General features: G+C 44.5%; 1 protein-coding gene across 1 annotated transcript in view; it reads right to left on the bottom strand.

Moving 5' to 3' along the window:
* The window catches only part of ZCCHC14 (zinc finger CCHC-type containing 14), a 53,001-nt gene extending 30,833 nt beyond the window's left edge, over positions 1 to 22,168 (bottom strand). The window contains exons 1-2 of the mRNA XM_050311702.1: positions 21,254 to 22,168; positions 7,207 to 7,330 (exon numbers count right to left, since the gene is read on the bottom strand). Coding sequence (XP_050167659.1) covers positions 7,207 to 7,330; positions 21,254 to 21,817 — 688 coding nt within the window. The 5' untranslated portion in view covers positions 21,818 to 22,168. The remainder of the gene's footprint in view (positions 1 to 7,206; positions 7,331 to 21,253) is intronic.
* Positions 22,169 to 23,691: the final 1,523 nt, after the last annotated feature.

Here is a 23,691-nt window from a genome sequence, read left to right as displayed (position 1 = left end):
TTTCATCCTGTCTCAGAAGATGGGCTGCATTAAGCCATTACCTAAAGATCTGAGAAAAACTGTTTTTCACCATTTAATGCAATTTTAATTAAAAGCTTAAGTTGCTTGTGTTGTTTCCATTACCAGCAGAAGGTCATGCTGTTGCTTCCAGAGCTGTTGAGGTAATGGCCATTAATTTCATCTCCATTAAAAACTCATGTGCCACAACAGGCACTGCCAGGACTTCACAGACATGGACTGGGAAACAGGAGAGTCCTTCTAGGAATGCACATGCTATGTTGTCTCCTGTGCTTTTGAAGAGCCGTGGAAAAGGTAAATAGTATTAAATATGAGTTTGTAATCTCACATTAGATATTGATGACTACATTATTTTCATTATGCAAGATCAGGAACATGCCTGTGGATTGCATCACAGTGAGGTAAAACTCCTTGGCATGGCTGAATTTACCAGCATCCTATTCTTGGAACTTGTATTTTTCAGAGTAGCTTGATTCTAATTAATTATAAATGGGACTATCATCCAACTCCCACTGAAGCCAAATCAAACAGGCTTCAGAGGACTCGAAATCAAGCACTCACTGTCAAACCTTACATTAGCAGAAACCTGGTCATTTCCTAATGTGTAATAAGGAAAATATATTGCCCAGTACACAAATCTTTACATAACAGAAGAATAAATAAAAGCAAGATGAACGATGGGGCTCTGAGCATCCTGGTCTAGTGGAAGGTGTCCCTGCCCCACGTCAGGGGGATGGAATGAGACGAGTTTTAAGATCACCTCCAACCCAAACCATTCAATGATTCTGTGGATTATAAAAGAGCAAAATGAAGCCTGATTTCCCACGGATCTATGCTGCATGTAAACTGTCCTTACCTCTCCTCTTCTATTCAGACACCCCTGTAAACAAAAGCTCTAAATAGCTCTGTCAAATTTGCATGAATTTAATCAACAGGCTCAGCAGTTAATAAGATAGGGACTGACAGCTGCCCAGAGCGATTCCATCATCTTATTGAGGAAAAAACAAGCAGGAAGTCCAAAGAAGACTAAAGTTAAAGAATCATTCAGCAGCTTCAAGATGAGGCCCTTGGGTAAATGCTTGATATCCATCATTTTAGGTGAATATGTGATCAAGGACACAATTAAAACTGCTAATAGGAAATTAAAGAGTCTTCTGTCATATGAACCCAAACAAGAGCCACTCAAACATGCACAGTATGACTTTCCACTGAAGGCAACTCACTGCAGCTTTTGGCCAGGGGGTGACCTCTGGGTCTTCCCATGGAGCACAAACGGCTGCCCTCCATAAGGAATCGAGGCCATGGATTACAAACCCCAGCGAGGAGCATCTTTCACATTTGCACAAAAGGTTTATGACAGTTACTGCATGAGTAGACAGTCACAACTTCTCATCCAGTTGGAGGAGTGAGTCTCCCTGCTGCTCCCTCCTCCTCTCCCTTGGTATCTTGTCACAGCAATCCCAGATCTCCCCTGACAAGGCTTATTATGTGGAAAAGGAGGTAAAGAGGATGACAAAGAAATACTGACTTCAACATCTAGAGAGTATAAAAGTTGACTTATCAACAGTTAACAACATAAATTTGCCAGAATCCAAGTGCAGCCCCAGGAGTTTGGAACTCCACTCCCACGCTGCAACAGCCCAAGGATGAGCTACTCACCCTGGCTTTGGGGATATAAAGTGGGCTTCCATGCAACTGCTCTATCAGCAAAAACTTGAGGTGAAATGCGATGTTTCTGAATTTTTTACGCTCTAAACTCAAGTACTGTCTTTATTGCAAAATTAAACCTCCCACCCTAATTGAACTCCCAGCTCCAGAAGATCATGACGTGATTTATGCGACAAACAAGCCTCAAGAAATTCCTTAATATCCAATAATCTTCTAGCACGGGGGAAAATATGCAACATCAAAACATGGTTTTTTTTGAAGCACACTAATCCTTGGACTTGACTTCTGGAATTAACTCTAAATACTTGATACTCCTAAACCAGCTCTTGTATGGGAGATGGCAGGTCAGGAACGCAATGCCTTGTGTGTGATCTCAGCCTACGTTGCTCAAGTTTAGAAGCAGAGTTCCCCGTTGGAGATAAAATCAACAAGGACATACACAAACAGCTGAAAAATTATATACAGTTGGTACAGGGAGATTTTTCCTGAAGGATTATCATAGCCTAAATATTTCTTTAAGCCCTACCCTAACGGTAGTTGACCCAATATCGTTAGAGATGATGTAGTTACTTAAAAATAGAATAATCCAGCTATACAAGGGATGCAGAATAAGGCACTATAAAGTCTGGATCCTGAACCAAAAGGATTTCTGAGCTTTTTTTTCCTCCCCCCTGTATTTTCTCCCTGCCTTCAGCAGCCTGAATGACTGGTGTCAAACATTTCAGGAGGAAAAGACTTTTGCTCACCACTAACTAGGAGAGCTCCTGCAGTTTAGTTTCTTATGGAAGAAGAATGAGTCAAGGAAGTGGGAGACAAAAAAAGGTGCAAGACCATACAAACACATTTTGCCAAGGAAAACAGAGTAGCAAAAATAGTGGTGAGAAGTTCTGGAAGGTTTACATCATACATTTCTGCTAACTATTGTAATGAAATAATTAAGATACCAAAGTTTGGTGCCCATAACAACCAGCTCAACTCACCCCCAAGCTCATCCTACCTGATGTCAACGGGAATATTGCAAACAAGGATCTATTTTACATCCTAATACTAATTTATTTTACATCCTAATACTGATTCAAAATTAAATCAATACATTATTGAGATGCATTTAAAGTTTGGTTTATTCATGTCCACAGACTGCAGCTCTTTGTGTCCAGTCCTGTGCTATTCCACATATTTATTCCAGCCTGGGACACATCGAGGCTTTTCAGGACCCTGTGTGTGGACTCAGAATGTTCCTTCAATTAAGCAATTAGTTTTACTGTGCTCAGCAGGAGAACTAATGGAGGGGAGATTGTAGAACAAAGCCTCCTGCACCCATTTTCGATCTAAAAGCTTTACTCCTCACTCTCCAGCAGCAGTTTGTGTCTATCCTTAGATTCATATGTTGCAAGAATTGTGATTCAGCTTCACTCTCTAAGGATCATATTTCAACAGTTGCCTCATTTGAAATCAGGCTGGCACTGAGACAACTTTGAGGTTTTTGTGTGGCAACAGCGGAAAGGCAAGATAAATATACAGGAAACACAAGAATAGCAGAATTTCTGTCACTTTGCAAAAAAAGAGACTTGTTCAGTCGAGGAAATCACGGTCCAGGCTGCTCTGGGGAGGAACACGAGGTAAATGCCACCTGCAAACCACAGAGCATCCCCGGGGCAACTTCTACCCACCAACACAGAACCTCCACTGCAGAAAACTGAGCCCAGGGGCTGTGACAAATCCGAATTTTCCTCGGCATTATGAGAAATTACAGGATGAAGCTGCACAGCCTCTGTACTGGGATGGCTGCAACTTACACTGCCTTTATTATAAAGATTCTTTTGTTCTACACTTCAACATCTGGTCTAATGTACTTCATTCCGCTGCGCTTTTGGAAAATATGCTGTGGTCAAACTGAGCATGTTTAATACATTGCTAAAATATGTCACATGCAGAGAGCAGGACTTGCCTCCAGTGCTATCCCACCTAATGGCCAAATCCTTGGAACCTTGCAGGAAGAGTAATTAGTAACATGTCTGGAGCATGGAAAATTCCTATTGCTTTTTTTTAACAGATACAAAATCAGCTGATTTTTTTCATTCAGCTGTGATAACCACAACTACTCTCTTCTGGGAATTACCACAGAAGGTCAGAACAACTCTACATCCATAGGCTTGTTACAAATTAGCTCTGGGAAGCCCCCTAGGTCAGATAGCTCCTTCTGGACTTTGGAATAACAGGATTTCCTGAATTTCCCTTAGCTACCAGCAGAGATTGCCTGCAAAATAAAAGTTGTAAAGTAGTAAACTGGGGGTTTAACCACCTTGCTATTGGGAAAGGTTCAGGATACACAAAATGTCCAACCTTCATTTGAATTTGTTTTGTTCAATTGGTGTTAAAACTGTAATTAAAACCTGACTACATTCTAGAAACAGTGGGAAAAGAAACAAAAAGCAACACATCCATCCTGGAATTTTCATCATATGTAACACAAGAACCTCTATATTCATCTCTGTTCTCCCTGACCAGTGAGATCTGTCAATACCTTAAAACCTGTGAACAAGCCTGTCTGCAGCTTTCAGCACAACAATAGTCAGTTCCTGAGAACAGGGCAAGTCTCCACTTCCCAAAGTTACCTCCAGTTAAAATAACTTCCACATCTGTGAAAACAGGTTTGAACAATCCTAAATCACTGATCAAAACAGGAGTGAAAAGCACAGTTTAGTCTGCATGTTATAGCTACTGGATTTCACAAGAGCTCCACATCCGTCTGTCGAAACCCATCTGTATTTTTTTCTCTCAACTTGCACAGGCCGAATTTTTAAACTTTACTTTACAAAAGAAAAGCCCAGCTAGACACCCAAAATGCTTATGTCAACAGGTACAGGGGCTTCCTAATGCCACAACTTGCGCTTTGCAGCGATATCCACCTGGTTTATCCTGTTCTAGCACCGATACGTGTGCAGGGAGACGGGGCTTTAGCCAAGACTGAAGAATCAGTACAGAAAAACTGATGAATTTTGCTAAGTATGGGCAAATCATGATTTCTCCCAGCTCGTCACCACTCCCACCAACTTGGGCATTGCTGCATGGATCCAGCACCTGGTCTAGTGGAAGGTGTCCCTGCCCATGGCTGGGGGTGGAACGAGATGACCTTTAAGGTCCCTTCCAACCCAAACCATTCCATGATTCTACTTGTCAAAGCCTGACAATGCTCCCAGTTATCTGGGTCTCTGAGGTAAAAGAAAAGGTTTGTGCACTTCTCAGGCTGACACCCACGTTATAAATTTGTTTCCTGAGGCAGCACTATTCTGTGCAGACAGGCTGGTGAAATTATTCCCAAGTATTTGACAAGCCTCTGCATGAAGGACGTACAAACGTTCCCAGCTACCACTTACTGCAAACACAAGACTGCCACCACTGCCTGTTAAGAGTATCCAGCAGAATACTCCACTCTTTCCCATGTAGAAACGTAAATATTTTATGCTAGAAGTGGTGGATTAAGGAAAACACAGTCACTGAGAGCTTTCAGGTCCAAGCCTACTACAAACCCATTCACTGTTCAACTATAGGAAGTTAAATTACTGACATTTCTCCAAATCAGGATTAAAACCATTCACTGGATTAATACAAATTGTCTCTAATCCAACTAAGCACAACAAATACTGCACTTTCCATGAGATTTCTCATTTTTCTTCTGTTTCAGCTACAGCCTTGTTAACTGAGTCACTTCCAGCTCCAGGACTTTGCCAGGAGAGGAATGATGACCTTGGGCAGCTCACTACTTCTGAGGAGAAATCCTGGCCTGTCAAGCTGTCTGAAAACAGACTCACTAAAAAATATCACTACAAGAATCAAGCATCCAGTCCATCCAATACTTTCATGACAATTTTATATGCTCTAAGTTATAAAGATAGCAAGTCCTGCTAAATTAAGAGCTGTGTTTGCTACAAGAACAAGGAATCTGTAAGTGAACAACGGTAGCTCCAGGCTGGCAAATAATCCTCAGTTGTACTCCAGACTGAAGAGACACAACTCCCAGCCACATCCTCAAATATCAGGGAGAATTCAGCACAATCTTTGCTGCTGGTGAACCAGAAAGCAGAATATCAGTGAGTATTTGTTCCACACCCCCTTCTCCCAACTACCACTGAGGCAGCCTGTAAATTAAACTGAAAACGAAGCAGGTATTCTATAAGAGAAAAACAGATCAGAGGAAAACCTAATTAATTTTCACAGCGTACCATGACTAATCTTAGCATATATGGTACTGGAATAGCAATCACTGAGTACAAATGAAAACAGTGTTGAACCCTGGCCTATTTTTAATCAGATGAAAGCCACAAACCCAGCCATGCTTCTGCTTAGTGCTGCGTTTTCTTCTACCCTGATGGTTTTTACAGCTGGAGAAATGGCTACTTACATCATTACTCTGCTGTAAAAAATTACTGCTCCTTACACTGCTGGGATTACAGTTGAGTATGTTACAGAAAAGGAGATCTGGTGGGGGCCGAGTTCACATTTTCTTGGGACATTTAACCCTTTCTAATCTGTGCAAGATCCTCTGAGTGAAAACGTACTTTGAAATTCTTTGTCACCGTTCATATTAAACTGTATTTGCCAAGTTATGCAGGAAGCCCATGGCAGAGAAGAAAACAGCACTCAGAAGGCAAATTCCAATTTAAAAAAAATTTAGATGGTCCATGACAATATTTTTAATGATATCTGAAGGTAACACACAATGCCAGTATTTCCCCTGCATTACTTGTGCCCTACAGAGCTATTTTTTCAATGCCACAGAGCTCACAAAAGCTGTTCTGCACAAAGAGCAGCTCCCAGTTCAAAGACCTCCCTCACTTAACAGTGCTTTCTTATGCATTAAGTGAAAATACTGTTTGTCACATTTTAACCTGGCCATTTTCATATTTGCAATCAGAGCCTGGAGTGTGGAAATGGAATCATTAACTCCGATTTGATACGCCCAGTTTTTTAGCCAGGTCATTGTAATGCAATACAACATTACAAAAAATCAGATTTATTTTGTAAAAACATTCAGGGTGCTGAGGAAGGTGCAAGTTCTCTCTCCTATCTTCCACTCCTCTTCCCTCAGCTTCTCACTTACATCCTTAGGAACCAAGAGAAAGGTGTAATTCAAACTGCTTAAATGCCTTTTCCCTGAGAAAGCAACATTCACCACGTGCTTAATCCAAGAAATAACCTGCTAATATAAGGATGAGAGGTGTAATGTCCAAGATACTCACTCTTGGAGAATATTTGATGAGAGTTAAGCTGGTCTTTCAACTCATAAGGAATTTTCTTGCTTACTTCCCAATGGAAAAACAAGGATACTCATCTCTCACTATTTCTCACTGACCTACTCCCATTTACTACAAACCCTTCTGTGACTTCCTTTGCTCAACCCAACCCAGCAGTAAAGCAGCAGAATCCCAGTCTCCAATCCCAATTAAAATAAAGCTGATCACCACCCAGAGATCCGAGCTGGTTGCTCCACTGGAAGCACACACACGGATAAGGACACACCTTTGGAGTGTTTCCCCGAAGGCCTCTTGGGTAACGACTCCTCCATGGAATGTGTTGATGTGTGGAGTACGTTTTCCAAGCTGTTACTGACACTGTTGATGGGGGTCTCGGACCTTGGAGTGACCTGGAAAGAAAAAAAAAAAAAAAATACAAAGCTCCATTAAAATAAACCGAGGGAATACACAAACATCACACCTTCCTCTGGAGTGAGAGAACCACTTGGAAGGCAGTTGGGAGAAGTTTCCTTCTTTTAAAACCAAGCGTGTTACTACTGATATTCCCCAAGTAACAGTGCAGGGAAGTTGTTTTAGTCAGCAGCTATTCACAAGTCAAGATTATCTTGGCTAATCTATAAAGCTACTTACAGTATAATTCTTTTTTAAACAATAGTCACACAGCAGTCAATCGGAGAGATATTGCAAGACCTTTCACCTCTTGACACCACAGTTTTTAACTTTTCAACAAGAAAACTAAGGGAAAAGGGCTCTTGGAAAATCTCAGTTTTATGCTATGTCACTGTGCTGGTTTTGAGTATGGGATAGAGTTAATTTTCTTCACAGTAGCTGGTGTGGGGCTGCTTTGGGTTTGTGCTGGAAACTGATGATAATTCAGGGACGTTTCAGTTACTGCTGAGCGGGGTTTACATTGAGTGAGTTGAGGCCTTTTTGAGTCCTCACCCCATCCCATCAGTGAGGAGGCACAAGGATTTGGGATGGGACACAGCCAGACAGCTGCCCACAGCTGATGCAAAGGATATTCCAGACCATGTGGGATCCTGCTCAGTGTATGAAGCTGGAGGAAGGAGGAAGTCAGGGATGTTCAGTGATGCTGTTTGTCTTCCCAAGTCACCGTGATGGAGCCCTGCTGTCCTGGGGATGGATCCATCCCTGCCTGCCCATGGCAAGTGGGGCATCAATTCCTTGGTTTGCTTTGCTTGAATGTGTGGCTTTGCTTCACCCATAAACTCTCTTTATTTTAACCCACGAGTTTCTCACTTTTCCTTTTCCTTCCCTTTCCCCATCCCAACCAGGGGGAGTGAGGTTTTGGCTGCTGGCTGAGGTCACACCACAACCATCACCTCCACACAGCTGCAGGCTCAAGGCATTTCCAAATATTCCCACACAGATTACAATGAAAAACTCCAGTTTAGCAAAAACACACTTTTCTTGTCTTTGCCATTAAAAAGCCTGTTAATCATGATCACATTTCAATGAAAAACTGTACACTGCAAATGCCCAAGCAGAATGCTGCAGCATCAAAACAAATTTCATGGCCTAATATGTACCTTCTAAACTGTATTTAGAGTAAGAAAACTTATTTTAACCACGCTTAAATCTACAGAAACAAAGTCACTGGAAAAGGCAGAACTGAACACTGCCCATTTCAGTTGCCTGCCACAGAGCATGCCCAGTCATGCAGGAACACAAAAACATCTATTACTTGTAACATAACATTCATCTGTCTCTAAGTAAGGCAGTTCCTCTTGTCTTCTAGGTGATGAGAAGCAGAAGTGGATGAACACTTACATTTGCAGTACTGAATAGAAGGGTTTAAGTACCTTGAAGAGGAAAGGGTGTTTTAAAGAGGGAGTTCAGACTAACAGAAGCACTCCTAGTAACTCCTCATAGTAACTGCATTACTTGAAATTCAATTGTCATACTCTGAATCAACCCGAAATCCCAGTATGGAGAGCTGTAATTAGATTTTGACGTGGATTTTAGCCTTGCACAAATCACAGGAGATGATGTTCATCTCAAAATAACAGAAGCAGTTATCCTTCACTCATGGTAACGAAATACCAGCAACCTCAGGTCCCTGTGAGGGAAAAGGCTCCCTCAGACCCTCTGCACTTGACACAGTGCCACGAGTTAGGACAATTCATGCTGAAAACAATACTTTGCACACCCTACCATTACATGTTGCCATCAGTCAGCACACACAATGCAAGGCAGAAATAGCACATCCCCACTCCATACAATTACCTATTGTAAGCTCCATTTTAAGACTGACATTTATAGATTCATATGCAGTTTAAGGCAGTAGCACCAGGGAAAGACTCTGTATACCTGATATCTATAAAAAGCTTCTATGTGTAAAGAAACCACACCAGAAAGGTAGAGGAACGTCAGAAAATAGAGGGTTAGAGATACCTGCTTTTCTTTTCAGCACTTATGACCAAAAAATAAAGTTTATTTTATACATAAATACGTAAATATACAAATATAATTATATACTGTTTCTTCAGCACAGCTTCCCACCACTAACAAAACTTAACATCATGCTTTCACTTAGACCAGCCATTACACTTCAAGCTCAGAGGGAGAGTGGGGAAGAGTTTAAATTTCCTTGCCAAAGTCAGTCTTTACCAACGCTTATCTCACACAGTCTCTCTCCTGGAGCTCATTAAACTCTCACTCCAGCCCAGTGCTGCTGAGAGGAAGTTCCAGAGGGCTGAGCACCATCCTGCTGGCAAAGGGAGAGCGCAGAGGAGAGAGCTGGGAAATGAGATTCATGCAGGACTATGTTATCCTGAACAACCAGGCTTCAAATATTCAGAACAATCAGAAATATAAACACTTACAGCACTTGAAACTGAGTAAGAACAGCCACAGAGCTCCAGAAAATCTCTGAACAAGCAGTTTGTTACAATTTATTGCCTCTTATCTCGTATTCCCTCCTCTCCACTCTCCTTACAACAAGCATCGCGTGCAGTTTATAATTTGCATTTTGTTTACACGTAACCTCCATTTTTTTCCCCATAAAGATTTAATTTTTACATACTTGGTAAAGATTAATTTAGCCCATATGTCTTGTCTGACTGAGCTCATACTATCTGATTCCGTCGCACATCAAAGCAGTTCCAAATTGGCCTAGAAAAATCACAAAGCTCTGATTAGTTCCAAATGGAGCACTTTGTTAGGGAGCTGAATGGTGTTATAACCACTGAATCCGACTGCTTCAAGCTTCCATTCCAAATTTTAAATAATTTTTTCCACTGACTTAAACATACCAATATTGCAAAGGTTTGGATTTGTTTAGGGAAAGTAAAATAATGAGAAACGGTTTGCAAGTCAAAGTTTTAGTTCCAAAATAGTAACAGCATTTTTTTTATTCCTTTTTTTTTTTTTTCCCCCCTAATTTGAGGCCAAGCCAAACAGAGGAACAATAACCCGTCAGCTTGGAACTGTAGGAGATATTGTCCTAGAAGGATTGGGAGAAACACTGGGAAAAGCTTCACAGGAGATGCCCAGGAAGGACCTGTCCAAACTCAGCATCAGGTAAATTCTGGGAGCAATATTCCCTATACACATATGTTATGTTCCCTACTCTGGGCTCAGCACAAACAACTACAAGGAGCCACTGGATTCTGAATAAAGAAAAAGGCATTCCAGGGAGATAAAGATTTGAAGTATTAAGCAAATTGCTCTGGACCTCTTAGGATCTGCAACATGTCTAGGAAAGCCAAGATGCCATTAAGGAATAAACATGTGCTGCTCCAGAACTGTTAAAGGCTTGTTTGCTGAAGCAGTAACAGTCCACAGTAAGGGTGGATGAGATGGCACCCAGGAATGTTCAGGCCATACATCATAACAAACCACAGGAGTGACATTTTATAAATGCTGAAAAAAAGTAATGAATCATTCAAGGTTTAAGAGGAAACAGCATCAGACACTTAAAAAGACTTTGGATTTTACAGCTGAAATTGAGAACATCAGCAGAAACAGTCCAAGGAGCTTCAAGATAGAGCAGCAAGTCTGAGTTAAATCAGACTGCCTAATCTTACCCTCAGCACAGCATTTTCCAGAGAGCCAGGGAGAAGGATGCACCTATCCACAGTTTCATTGCATTATTCATAAATTACTTTAACATCAGAGTGGCCTGCAGGCTTTTCAATCACTTTGAAAGCTGCAACACTCAACTGGGTGCAGAAGAAATTCTTAAAACTCTTTTCACTGCACTCCAGTGTTACATCTTTGCTTGGAGCAGCCTGGTCTAGTGGAAGGTGTCCCTGCCCATGGCAGGGGCTGGAATAAGATGAGCTTTAAGGTCTTTTCCAACCTTGATGATTCTGTGATTCTTTAATCTGCTCCCTCCATAGCAAAGCATCTGGCTCACAGATGGACTTCTGGTTTTCCAGATCCAAACCCTGCCCATCTCCTGCATTTCAAGTTAAAGCAGTGGTCATAACTGCGAATAACAAAGAAAATGGATCACTACCCAATGACTGAGGCTCAGTCTGAATCATCCTGTGTCTCATTCTCCACAGTAATGATGGATCAGAACTGGTATCAGCTACTGAAAAGTGGATACTTCCCAACATGGATTAGACAGAAGGATCACAGAACGCTGCTCTCACACCCTCCATCCCCAGGAGTCACCAGGGAAAGAAACAATTAACTCAACTCAAGGGTTGAAGACAAACGTGTCAAGGGAACAGAAGTCATTGCCAGAATTTTGCCATTATCGTATTTTTCCCATTTTCACCTGCCATCCAACAACATCTTTATTTCCAACAGAGCAGTGATTTCCTTCCCAGCATCAGAGAGGTCCTACAGGCTCAGATCTCCTTGGGACAGCAAAAGCAGCTCTAGAAAGCTCTCAAAAACCCTTGATCCATCAAAGAGCACACAGGGAAAAAACCCCAGTTACTTCCACTGGTGGTGCTTCTCTGTCAGGCCTGAAGTGGTTCTGCCACTATGCCAGACAGTGGAAGACACCATGGAAAAGGGTAAATGTGGGAAGCTGGACTCAGTAACTCTCAGCTTTGCTCCCAAGGGACAATGACAAACATTTAATACAGCAAAATCTTTCATAAGAATAACAGGATTGATAGGAGTCAATGTGGTAAGAGTTTGACCAAAACAGCAATTATCTGTTCCTTTTAAAAATAACTAAACAGAGCACAGAAATGTGGTTTAATAGCAAAGTATTTGCTGACTTAGTTTGAAGTGGAGCCAATACTAAAATATCAACATAACCACTACCCAAAGCACCATGTACACATGGAACAATGATACAGGATCCCAGGGAACAGAATATGGATTTTCTGTACATGTCTAGGTATGAAATTTAGGTGGGAAAAGTGAACAAAATGTAAGAGCAATGAGTCAGTTAAGTGAGATCCTGGTGCTGCAGTTCCAAGTGACACAAACGCATTCTCCCATTCAGGGAAACTTTTCCACGTGACATTCAGTTTTCAGCACTGGCCAATGATATTCTGGGAAAGTCTCACAGATAAATGCTTCTGTCCATACTGGCTTTGGAATTCTCCATTAAAAAAAAAAAAGGTTCTCATGGCCATAAATTGACCTTCAGGCTTGAGGCTGGAGCAGGTAACACATATGAGTACACTCAGGAACTGAGCACTGAATCTGTCGGGGGGAAACACAACTTCTCTCCTGCCAGATTCATATTAGGGAGCATTAACAGCAGCTTATTTTGAGGTTAACACCAAGGTCTTTAACACCATGCAATCCTGATGGCAAAAATGCTCCAGCAGAAGCCTGAGGGAAAGGACACGGCCCTTCCATGTTCAGGCTGATAAGCTGCTGTTTCCCAGCACAGGGACAGAACTCAGGTTTTATATAATTTGGAAAAATTGCATTGCTAACACTCAGCTGTCAGTCTGTTGATGCATGACAAGGCTAAATCTGAGCCAGAGACAGAGCAATCAGTGCAAGGACCCAGAACTCAAAATCCAGGAGATAACACCAGGAGGAGCAGGACTGAGCAAACATCTTCCTCTTAGCAGTAACAAGACATTAGTCTGCCCAGCTGCTTGAGAAATCATAGCCTCAGGCACCAGTTCTGCATTTATTACATATACAAATACCTGACTGTTCTCCCACTACAAGAAGAAAATTACAACCCACTGCTGTGGAAGATTCAGGTTCTTCCACAAGGACATTTAGGAAGTGCTCACAAACACACCCAACTTTCACACCCAGGAAAGTCCTCAACACTTAAATTTACACACATGCAGTTGCTTTGTTGGACTGGGGTATGGATGTAACTCAAAGTGTTCGGTTTGTGCTAGAAATTCAAGCAGCTCCAACAACCAGGTTCTACAAAATGGATGTAAATGGTAGGTGCATCCATGTTTAACAGCTACAAAATACATCTATTCTCAGGAAGTTGGTAAGAAGAGATCCATCCTGGAACACGAAGGGTGAAGAGGCAATTCCAAGGGAAATGGGAAAATGGGTAATAGATCAGATGGTTTTGTCCTGTGAGACTCTGGAATGAAATGAGCCATGTGGTACTTAAACGCTGCGGGACAATCACACACCTGCTCCAAGGCCCCTTAGAAATTCTGGAGAACAGATGGACCAAAATTAGTCTGGGTTGTATTTTATAAGCTCATTTCCACTAAAAATCCTTTGCTTAAAGAATTGAGAACATTGTTAATACAAGAAACATAAATCTACCACAGAGTTACTGGACTCATCAAATCTGAGTTTTACAAACCAGTCACTAAAACCACCTGAGCATCAAAACAGAGACCTGCTTATACCCAGACCTTGGAACAGACACTGCTGCTCTCTATCCCAGCACTGATGTGCAAGTGTGTCCCTGTTCCTACACGTGATGCCACCAACAGCTAAAAGCACCACAAGGGAAGATTCCCTTAAACTTCCAAGAGAATTCCAAGTGTGGCACAGTAATAGCTGCTATTCAAGCCTTTAGCCCTTACTGACATCTGCCTTTAAAATGTTTATTATGTTGCCATCAGAGCTACCATATTAATTTTGCCAGCACTGGGGTGGAAAGTTGTCCCCACAGGGCCAGAAAATGCATTTGGGAGGTAAATGCAGAGTCAAAGAAGCAACCTGAAAACCTGCTGAAGTCTAAGCCAAGCAATGATCCCAGGAGCCTTCCACTGGTTAAAGGGTTCATTGCCACCTTGGGCTCTTCTGCAACAATTCATAAAGAAATTATCTGATGAGTCACAAATCCACTGAATTGTATTTCTTCCTCCTTCCCCTCCCCAATATCCACTTAAGTAATGGCTTGAGTGTAATAAAACCACTTCAAATCATAAAATCACAGAGTCATTAAGGTTGGAAAGGACCTCTAAGGTCATCAAGTCCAACCAGCACCACACTACATGCTCATCACTAAACCACGTCCCCAAGTGGCACACCCACACATTTTTTGAACATTTCCAGGGATGGTGATTCCGCCACTTCCCTGAGCAATTCCCCCTTCCAATGCCTGAGCAGCCTTTCAATGAAGAAATCTTTCCTAATATCCAACCTGAACCTCCCCTGGCACAGCTTGAGGCCATTTCCCCTTGCCCTGTCCCTTGTTGCCTGGGAGCAGAGCCCGATCCCCACCTGGTTCCACCCTCCTGTCAGGGAGTTGCAGAGAGTGAGAAGGTCCCCCCTGAGCCTCCTTTTCTCCAGGATGAGTCCCCCCAGCTCCCTCAGCTGCTCCTGGTGCTCCAGACCCTTCCCCACCTCAATGTCCTTCTCCCTTCCCTTAATGGTGAAAAAGAGGACACTGGTAAGGGATTCATAATACACATGAGAAGTGTTCACTTTCACTGTTTATCACCATGACTTGGCAGGTCTTTAATTAAAATTAAGATCTTACTCTTAAAAAGTACCTGATCTGCTTACTTCTGGATCACTTCATCTATTTACAAAACCCCTGAAACCTTACACTGGCCTGAACACCTGTTAAAAGATGTATCCCTCCCAATGCTGATTGTTGGATAATCATACCAATGGGAGTGATGGAAAAATTCTGCTTTGAGCAAGGAATTTGGATGTTTGCTCATTATAAAACCCATGCAAAGAAATACAGATCTGGACCATACCAACATCTCTTTGCTTGATTTAATACCCATTTCAAATCTCAATGGACAACAACTTCAACTTGCTCCAATTCTTTTGCCAAAGAGTAATGTCAAATTCTAGTTTGTGTGACAATGGTTCTCATTTCAACAGACAAATTAGATCCAGCACTTCTATAATAAGATTCTATGGATTCAGAGAAATCTTATCTGTATTCTTGGGACTATATTTGCTTTTTTGAAGGATAAAAAAACACTCCAAAGAAAGCAGTAAAATGGACGTAGGAGTGTTTAATATATAAGATACAAAAGAACTCCAGCTCTGCTCTGCCAGAAAGGGGCAGTGCTGTATCCACCATCCAGCCTGAAGTTGACAGGATCTCAGTTTTAGCCACACAAACATTTAAAAAAAACACTAAACCAAATGGTTAAACACTCCCAAACAAGGCTGCTGTTCAGCACCTTTGAAGTCAGACACTGGAATGCCTGTGAGGTGTGGTGAACTCCTGCTGGCTCTGCTTCTCCAGCACGATCTCACACGGGTCATGCACGGATTCAATTAAAACAGTTCAGAGTCTGAGACAGTTCAAAACATCCAGCACCTTAAAAGAGGCATTTTTATTCCACAAGAGATGAGGCCTTCAGTGTTGTTCCACTGACAACTAACAGTTATGAGGCAATTAGTAGAAGAAAAAGTAAATTTTAAAAGTGAAGTAGAATGTGCTCTTAAAACAAAAACTTCATTCAGCCAAAAGGGAAAACAGTTCATGGAAAAAACATCATCATTATTAGCTCAACACAGATTTTTTTGGCTGCTCTGTCCCTGATGTTTGGATGTACAATGTATTTCCCAAGCAAACCCATTTAGGTTTCTAAACTCAAAGTTCATCATGTAACATATGATTAAACAAAGCGAATTTGGTGGTAATTAATACTGTTACTACTACGAGACTATTGTCTTACAAATATTCCTTTATATGTTAAAGCTCATTTCTGAAAATACTGCGGCTTTGAGACTGAACTATTTTATCAAAGCCGCAGAAAACATTTTGAACAAGAACTTCAGTAACAAAAGAGCCAGAACTGGAAGCCTCACATTTCTCAACTTGAATATCAACAGACCTGTGCGATTCATGTTGCCTTAAGTGCTCAGAATTCCAAAAGGACATGCAAAGGCCACACAAGGATTGGCACATGTCACCAGCTGGAAGCTACAAGACCTGCCCCTACAGCTCCTGAGCTTGGTTTCATGTGGTTTTGAAAGTGAGATCACTCAAGATAGCAACTCCTCATATCAGTGAGTAAACACGTCTAATCCCAGCCAGCAACAGCTATGATACTCTACTAAAGCCAGGAAATACCCTCAATGGGTTAAGAGGCTAAAAATTAAGTTTGTCGTGATTTATTCTATCCCTACAAAGCTCCCATAAAGGCAGCTGACACAGATCATTTAATATGAGCTTGCTTTCTCTCTGAGGGCTTAAGGACTGAGTTTCAACCCAACAAGTGATAGTTTTTTATAACTCATCACTCCACAGGTGATGAAAAATAAAAATAGAAATCGGAATATTTCTGAATGGGGTTATGTCCATTCAATCCCCGGAGGCAAACAGTGCAGACAGATGAAAGTATTTCAGGACCCCTCAGAAGATCAGCTCTCCACTGCTCCCAATATACAGTCTTTAGTTATTTGGAAGTTTTAGATGAGCCTATGGAATGAAGATGAGTGAAAAATAGGCCCTTATGCTATAAACTGGAAATAGCCATTGGTGCAGTATTTGGAAGCTAGCTGACTGGGCAAGAACCCTTTTCCCCATTCACAAGATACCAACCCGAAACAGCCACATAACTACAGAGTCACTGACTCCTCTTCCCTCTCGGCAGCAAACGAGCTGCAGCCAGAGAGACTATTTCTGACCCTGCTCTGCAGCTGAAGCCACAACCAGACCACAGAATCACCATCACACAATCATGGAAGGGCCTGGGTTGGAAAGGATCTTAAAGTTCACCTTATTCCACCCCCTGCCAAGGGCAGAGACACCTTCCACTAGACTAGGCGGCTCCAAGCCCTGTCCAACCTCGCCTTGAACATTTCCAGGGGTGGGGACTCTATCGCTTCCCTGGGCAGTTCCTTCCAATGCTTAACCAATCCTTTCCATGAAGAAATTCCTCCTGATGCCTGACTTGAACCTCCCCTGGCACAGCTTGAGGCTGTTTCCTCTTGTCCTGTCCCTTATTCCCTGGGAGCAGAGCCTAACCCCCACCAGGCTCCCCCCTCCTGTCAGGGTGTTGTAGAGACCAAGAAGGTCCCCCTGGGCCTCCTTTTCTCCAGGCTAAATAACCCCAGGAATCACTAAGGTTGGAAAAGACCTTTAAGATCATGAAGTCCAACCATCAACCAAGAGTGAATAAAACCAGTGAGTTTTCACCTCTTGCCAAAAGAGAAGTCATCCACAACACAAGTCAGAACGCGAGGTTCAAGGTGTTGGGAGACAACTGAGTCATCTCTCCCTTCTCTGTGGGTCACAAATGCAGAAGTGGCAACTCACCTGCACAGCAGGAGATATTTGGCTACTGGTTATGCCCTGATGCTTTCAGCTCCCCTCCTTTAGGAGAGCAGCAGTTTGCCCTCTAGGCACTATATACACAGCCTGCAGGTGCCAGGCTCCAAGTGCCGGCCAGAAACCATTCCATCTCCTTTGGCAGAAAACACAGCTGAATGGGCATCTCAGGGTGCACAACCAGCCCAAACACTCAGCTGCACCATTTCCAGTTAAAAACAAGCCCATTACTGTTCACAACAGGAACAAAACTTTTTCAGATGTGATTCTTCAGACACATATGCCTGGGCTTCATTCGAAGATAACTGGCATGGTTTCAATTTTTAAAAACCATGCAACCACCTCAGATTTCGTGCCTGCAAGGAAAAAGTTTGAGGAATCCACAACTCAAGTGCTGCAAGTGTTGGCACCATTCAAAACCAGAAGAAAATACAAGACAGGACAAGGGGCAAGAATAAGAATAAGCTTTCTCCAGAGAGGCAGGGAATGGCTGGAGCTGTGTCAGGGCAGGGTTAGGTTGGATATCAGGGAAAGGTTTTTCCCCAAGAGGGTGGTCGGGCACTGAACAGGCTCCCCAGGGCAGTGGTCATCGGCCCCAAGGCTGCCAGAGCTCAAGGAGCATTTGGACAACGCTCTTAGGGACAGGGTGGGATTGCTGGGATGTCCTGTGCAGGAGTTGGACTCAATAATCCATGTGTGTCCCTCCCAACTCGGGATATTCATGATTCCATCTTCACAGAGACTAAACCAATGTAGAGAGGGCAGCGTTTTTCCTACTTAGGGTAAGGAACTTAATGTTCATTTTATACTATCAGGTAGAAACCATGAATCTAATAATTACTGACCTACTTAAAGCCAGCCACAGCCACCTTTTCCTGCAAAGTTAAGATTCACATAAGCCAAGAAGCATCTTAAAAAGCACAAATTAAAGCAAAAATAAAAATCATGGGCAGCTGTTTAGAGCCTCCACACAATCAAAAATTGCAGACAGTAACAGAAAACAGAAATAAGGAGTTGTTTGCATCACTGACCAACTTCAGATGCGTTCACCTACCCCAAAGCAACTTGAAGAATCATGAAATATTTACAGTGATTTTGTACCAACAGTTCAGCCTGTTCACTACAGAACACAATTTATTTTTGAGAGATTTCACTGTAAAATGGGAAAGAGATAGGAGATGGAAAAAGGATGGTGAGCTCCAATCCTCTGGAAAAAAAATCATAGCTAGTATCAAGTTGGATCACATTTTAATAGGACTGGCTAAGCAGCAGCAGCACATTCCCATTTGCTTCTGCAAAGAGAACAAAGAGCAGTGGTCGAGTTTTTTGTTGTATCTCCCTGAATAAACAAATTCAACCTAAATCATAAATTGTAACAGTAAAACAGGTAAACACTGTTACTCCCTATTCCCACACTCACAAGGAAAAGCTGAAGGAATGCCCTGTTCACAAAGAGCTCCCTATTTGCCCTCCATCACATATGCACGCCATCCCAGCTTCCCAGAGTTCCTCAGGACCTCAAATGGTGACCATTTCTCCATCTTCTTAAGGATGAGCTCAGGGAGGACGGGCTCAAGGATGTGCTGAGGACTGAGGAGCAGCATCCACCCCACTGGAAACACAGCCTCACACCCCAGCTCAGCGTGGCTCAAGCTGTAGTAAAGCAACAGGAGCCACGAGAAAGTGCTGGCACTAGGGAGGAAATTCTCCTCCAATTCCAATGAGGAAGAGGAGTGTAGGACTCCTGGCAGGCAGCAGCTCAGGGCACTCACTTTCTCTCCACAACCACGTTGTTTTATCTAGGTGATGTTACAACACAAGTATTGTCACAACATAACTTGGTAACATCACAAGATCTAAGGCCTCCGTGTTGGAATTTATTTGTGCATATTTAAAGGGGGCTGAATGGAGAAAGACATTGCTTTTTCCACTTGCTTCATCCAACTCCTGCTTTAAGCCAACTGCTTACTCTGAAAGGAGCAAAATTACCCAGTTAACGACGAAAAAAATTAACAATCAGAAGGGAATCTGCATCAGTTGAAACAAAATGCAAATTCAATGCTGTGAAGGCAAAGTCACCTTTGTGTTCCCTCTTACCTACTCTGCCCTTAGATAACCAGGAGTCCTCACCACCAATTTTTACAAAAATGTACTTTTTAAATAGACAGTCCTTCAGTAAGCTCAGTAGAAAAGAAAAATCCCCTGACCATCCTGGATGCCTTATTGCTGGCACAAAAAATGGCAGGATGGATTCTCCGTCCATCTTAGACTGACAGAAATAGTGCCAGAGTTTTCCAGCTCCACAGATCCTGCAGCTACGAAAGCAGACTCTAAAAAGCCATTCCTGCCTGCCTGATTTTATCTTCTTTTTTTTTTTTTTTTTTAATTTGTATATGATTTGCAGTGTTTCCTTTCAAACCCACGGTCGGTGCAGCTTTTGAGTAAGGGAAGCTGCAAGTAGTTAAGTATCTGAAAAGAAGCTCTTTCTGGTTTTAATTACACCCTTCTACATCCTGTGTGAAATATCCTTTCCAGATATACTTTATTCACACAGAGGTTTGAATTGATTGAAGAGGCTTTGCCATACCTTGTTCTTTCCCTTCAATACAAAAGGTTAGGAACAAGCACAAAACACAGGAGGGGAAAAGTAAGAAAAATGCAAAGTTTAACACTTCCCATCCAAATTTTACAATGCAGAGGTGCTTAAACAAACACCAAATTGGAAGGACATTTGTATTCAAGGGAAGACACTGCACAGACTTCTGTCTCAGTCTGAATTTCAACATTCAATTTACTGGAATCTCTACTGAGCCCTCAGCAGGAGCTTTGTTTAGGATTACCCCAATACAGGGGTTTTTAGAGCCTTCAGGGATTCACCATCTTTCCCGAGACGAGGGTAACACGCATCATCCACTGAGTCCCATCATCCTCAGGAGCCTGTCAACTGCTCCCATGCCTCCACTAAGCTGGTGCTTAGTTTGAACTTTGCAGCGGGTTAAAATCAGGCAGAAAGACAGTTTGACTCCTTAATTTGTAGCAGGCTGAGAGCAATTAAGCAGTCACACATCTAATTACTAACAGCCCATCTTAAAATGTTTCTGTGTAGCTTAACTGCTGCCATTGAATGAAAGAACAGCAAGTTAATGACGGTGAACCCCCGACACCAGGATCAATACCCCAGGGCTGACATGAAACGACAACATTTCTTTCAGTTTAGCATCACAAGCTCCTAATGTTTGTCATCACATCCACCTAAACAAAACACGCGCACCAAGACGCCTTTGCCACTGGACAGCTACTCCCAAAGCTGATCCTCCTCTCCAACTTCTTCCAGGGAAACTTTTGAACAGATGCTTGCTCCTGAACCTGGAGACACGTTTGTTTCCCTTCCTAAATCACTGGTTTTCCATGCAGCTGGCAGGACAGTCCCCTCAGCAGATGCACTGAGGAGATAAGAGGGAAGGTTTACGTTGGTGCTGTTAATCAACTCGTGAAGTACTTCTCTCTTAAATGTCACAAGCTCCTAAAAACTCCATGTATCCTCTCTTTCTGCCCTCATCCCCATCATCAACCAAGCAACCCTGCCGGCCTCTTCAGCTGCCATTTAGCACTAAAATGCTAAAGCGAGGTTTAAAACCTTGTGCCCTGCAGCAGTGCCACTCCCGCGTGGAAAAACCGGGATACCCACCTTATGGCAGCCGGGATAGGTTGCCATGGTGTTGAGGGTAGAGGTGCTGGGATTCTTGCTGGTGCTGGCCATGATGTTCTGGATCTGGGTGAGCTCCTGCCTCAGCACCTGCTTCTGGTGGAAGCTGAACGCCGGGTGGTTGGATGCCATGGTGAAGAGCAACAGGAACTCATCCCCCGTGCGGCCCTCGTTGAGCTGCAGCCCGTAGTTGTTGATGACCGAGTCGATGTGTGTGAGGGTGCGGAACAGGACCCCGGCGGCCTCGCGGTGGGCAGAGCCGAGCAGCGCCAGCGACACGAGCAGCTTGCTGCGCACCACCTCGTCCGTCAGGTTGGTGAGGCTGCCCAGGTCCGCGGGGTTGTTGGCCTTGATCTCGGAGTCGCGCAGGGAGTGGTAATCCTTGCGGGCCAGGTCCTCCAGGCAGGCGCCCAGGAAGCGCAGCTCCAGAGGGATGCACAAGTCCAGGAGGCCGCAGAGGAACTCCACGCGCTGCGGGGAAGGCAGCTCGGAGAACCAGCGGTACACGCCGTCCCGCTGCAGCCGCGGGCACCGCTTCTCCACCATCGTGCCCCGCGCCCCGGCGGGGGCTCGCACACCCGGCCTGGGGCAGCCCCGGGCGGGCAGGGCCGGGCCGGGCCCCGCTGAGGGCGGCGCAGGCCCGAGCGCTGAGGCGCGGCCTGGCCGCGGGGTCCCCGCCCGCCGGCGGCCCCGAGGAGGCCGCTGCGCTCCCGTTCCTCCCTCACGGGGCGGCTCCTCCGTCCCTCCGCCGGGCGCCCGGTGCCTCCATCGCGCGGGGGCCCCGCCGGGGCCGCCCCGCCGCCGCGGGAAATAATCCCTTCACGGGGCGGAGGGGGACGGAGCGGCGCGCACACACCGGCCGGCCGCTAGCGGCGCGCAGGGCGGAGGGATCCCGCGGTGAGGAGGCTCAGCCGCGAGCGGAGCGCGAGGAACAGGGAGCGACGGGCTCCTTCGCTCCCGGCCTGACCCCGCGGCGGGACACGCCCACCGCCGCGCTGATTGGCCCGGCCCGGGGATCGCGGCTGCGGATTGGCTGGCGGCGCTCTTCGCCCCGCCCCCTCCCTTACGCACTGGTTGGGGTCTGGGGGGCTTGTCAATTTCCCCTTGGCCCCGCCCCTGGCGCTGATTGGTCGGCGGGACCCTTAAATAGGAGAGGGGGGCGGGAGCAGTCGCCTTTTGTGTGTGGCCGCCCGGGGGGAGCGGGAGCGGCGGGGCCGGGGCGGCCTCCGCCCTCGGGGGGCTCTGAGGGGCGGTCACCTCTCTTAGGGCACGGCTGTGCCGTGCTGACCCCGCAGACGGGCTTTGGTGGAGAATTTGGGCCTGGGGGCTCCTGTCCGCCCCCTCAGGGTTGTGCCTGCACCGTGTAGTGGTGCCTCAGGGCACATCCTGACTGATCCCAAGTCGGTTTTGGCCGCTTTCCTCCTCCACGGCAGGGGCATTTCCAGTCTGTCACTGACTCACAGTGCTGCCCCTGCTCTTCGCTGACTCCAGTGTGGGGCAGAGTGGTTTCCCCCGACTTTTCAGTCAAACCCACTCATTCCAGCCATGAGGAGACTTACAGAGTAGAAGAGGGAATGGCTACGGTGCCCTCCTTCCTCAGCCGTTGTTTTAGGATGGCAAAGATCCTCAGGGATGGAGCTGCTGCTGGGGGTGTAATGCCAAAACCCAGATAAAGCTTTTGGCACCAGCTTTTGCCTGAGCCGCCACCAACCCAACCCTCGCTCTGCCAATTTGGCCGTTGACTTCAGATTGTCTTTAAATACAGTGTGGAAACAAAAGAGACTCCAAAGACCTCTTAAAATGGTAATTTTTTCTCCCCCTCCTGCGTTCCAGCTCTCCATTCTGAACAGGGATTGTGGCTGACAGCGACGTAGCAATGCACATTTTGTAGCAGCTTTATCAGCTTCAGATTTGCCTGTGGATTGCATGGACAGCATCCGGCAGCCAAGAGGCGGGGACACAATTCCTATTTTCCATAGTGTTTTTCGGCTGTTTGGCTGTTGTAGCCCAGTAGCCAGACTGCGCATCAGCTGGATAAATGACACGGCTGAAGATCTTTAAGTGGGACAAGCCAGGAATAACATTTTTAAATGCAGCCCCAGGCAGGCAACAAATGAGTCCAGACTTGATTTTTCTATGAGTCTAATCTTCTTGGAAGATGGACCGTGTGTTTTATTTTCACAAGTGCAATTTCACTGCGCCACAGATAAACAAAAGACCCAACACTGATGTTTTCAGAGGCAAAATTGCATTTTGTCTTGAGTTGATCTTTATGGGATGCACAGATGTCCAAATGTGGGCAATGACTTGTGTGACCACGTGTGTTGGTATCGCAGAACAGAGAAAGGCTCATTCCTTTGGGTGATGGTTTATTGGAAATCTCATTATACACCTTGCTGAGACGAACTGCTGCACCACAA

The sequence above is a fragment of the Myiozetetes cayanensis genome, unplaced genomic scaffold (assembly GCF_022539395.1).
Source record: "Myiozetetes cayanensis isolate MyiCay16 unplaced genomic scaffold, myiCay2020 scf16, whole genome shotgun sequence".
In the NCBI taxonomy this organism is placed as follows: Eukaryota; Metazoa; Chordata; class Aves; order Passeriformes; family Tyrannidae; genus Myiozetetes; species Myiozetetes cayanensis.
The sequence above is the reverse complement of the archived record's forward strand: the minus strand, read 5'-3'. Positions and strand labels throughout refer to the sequence as shown.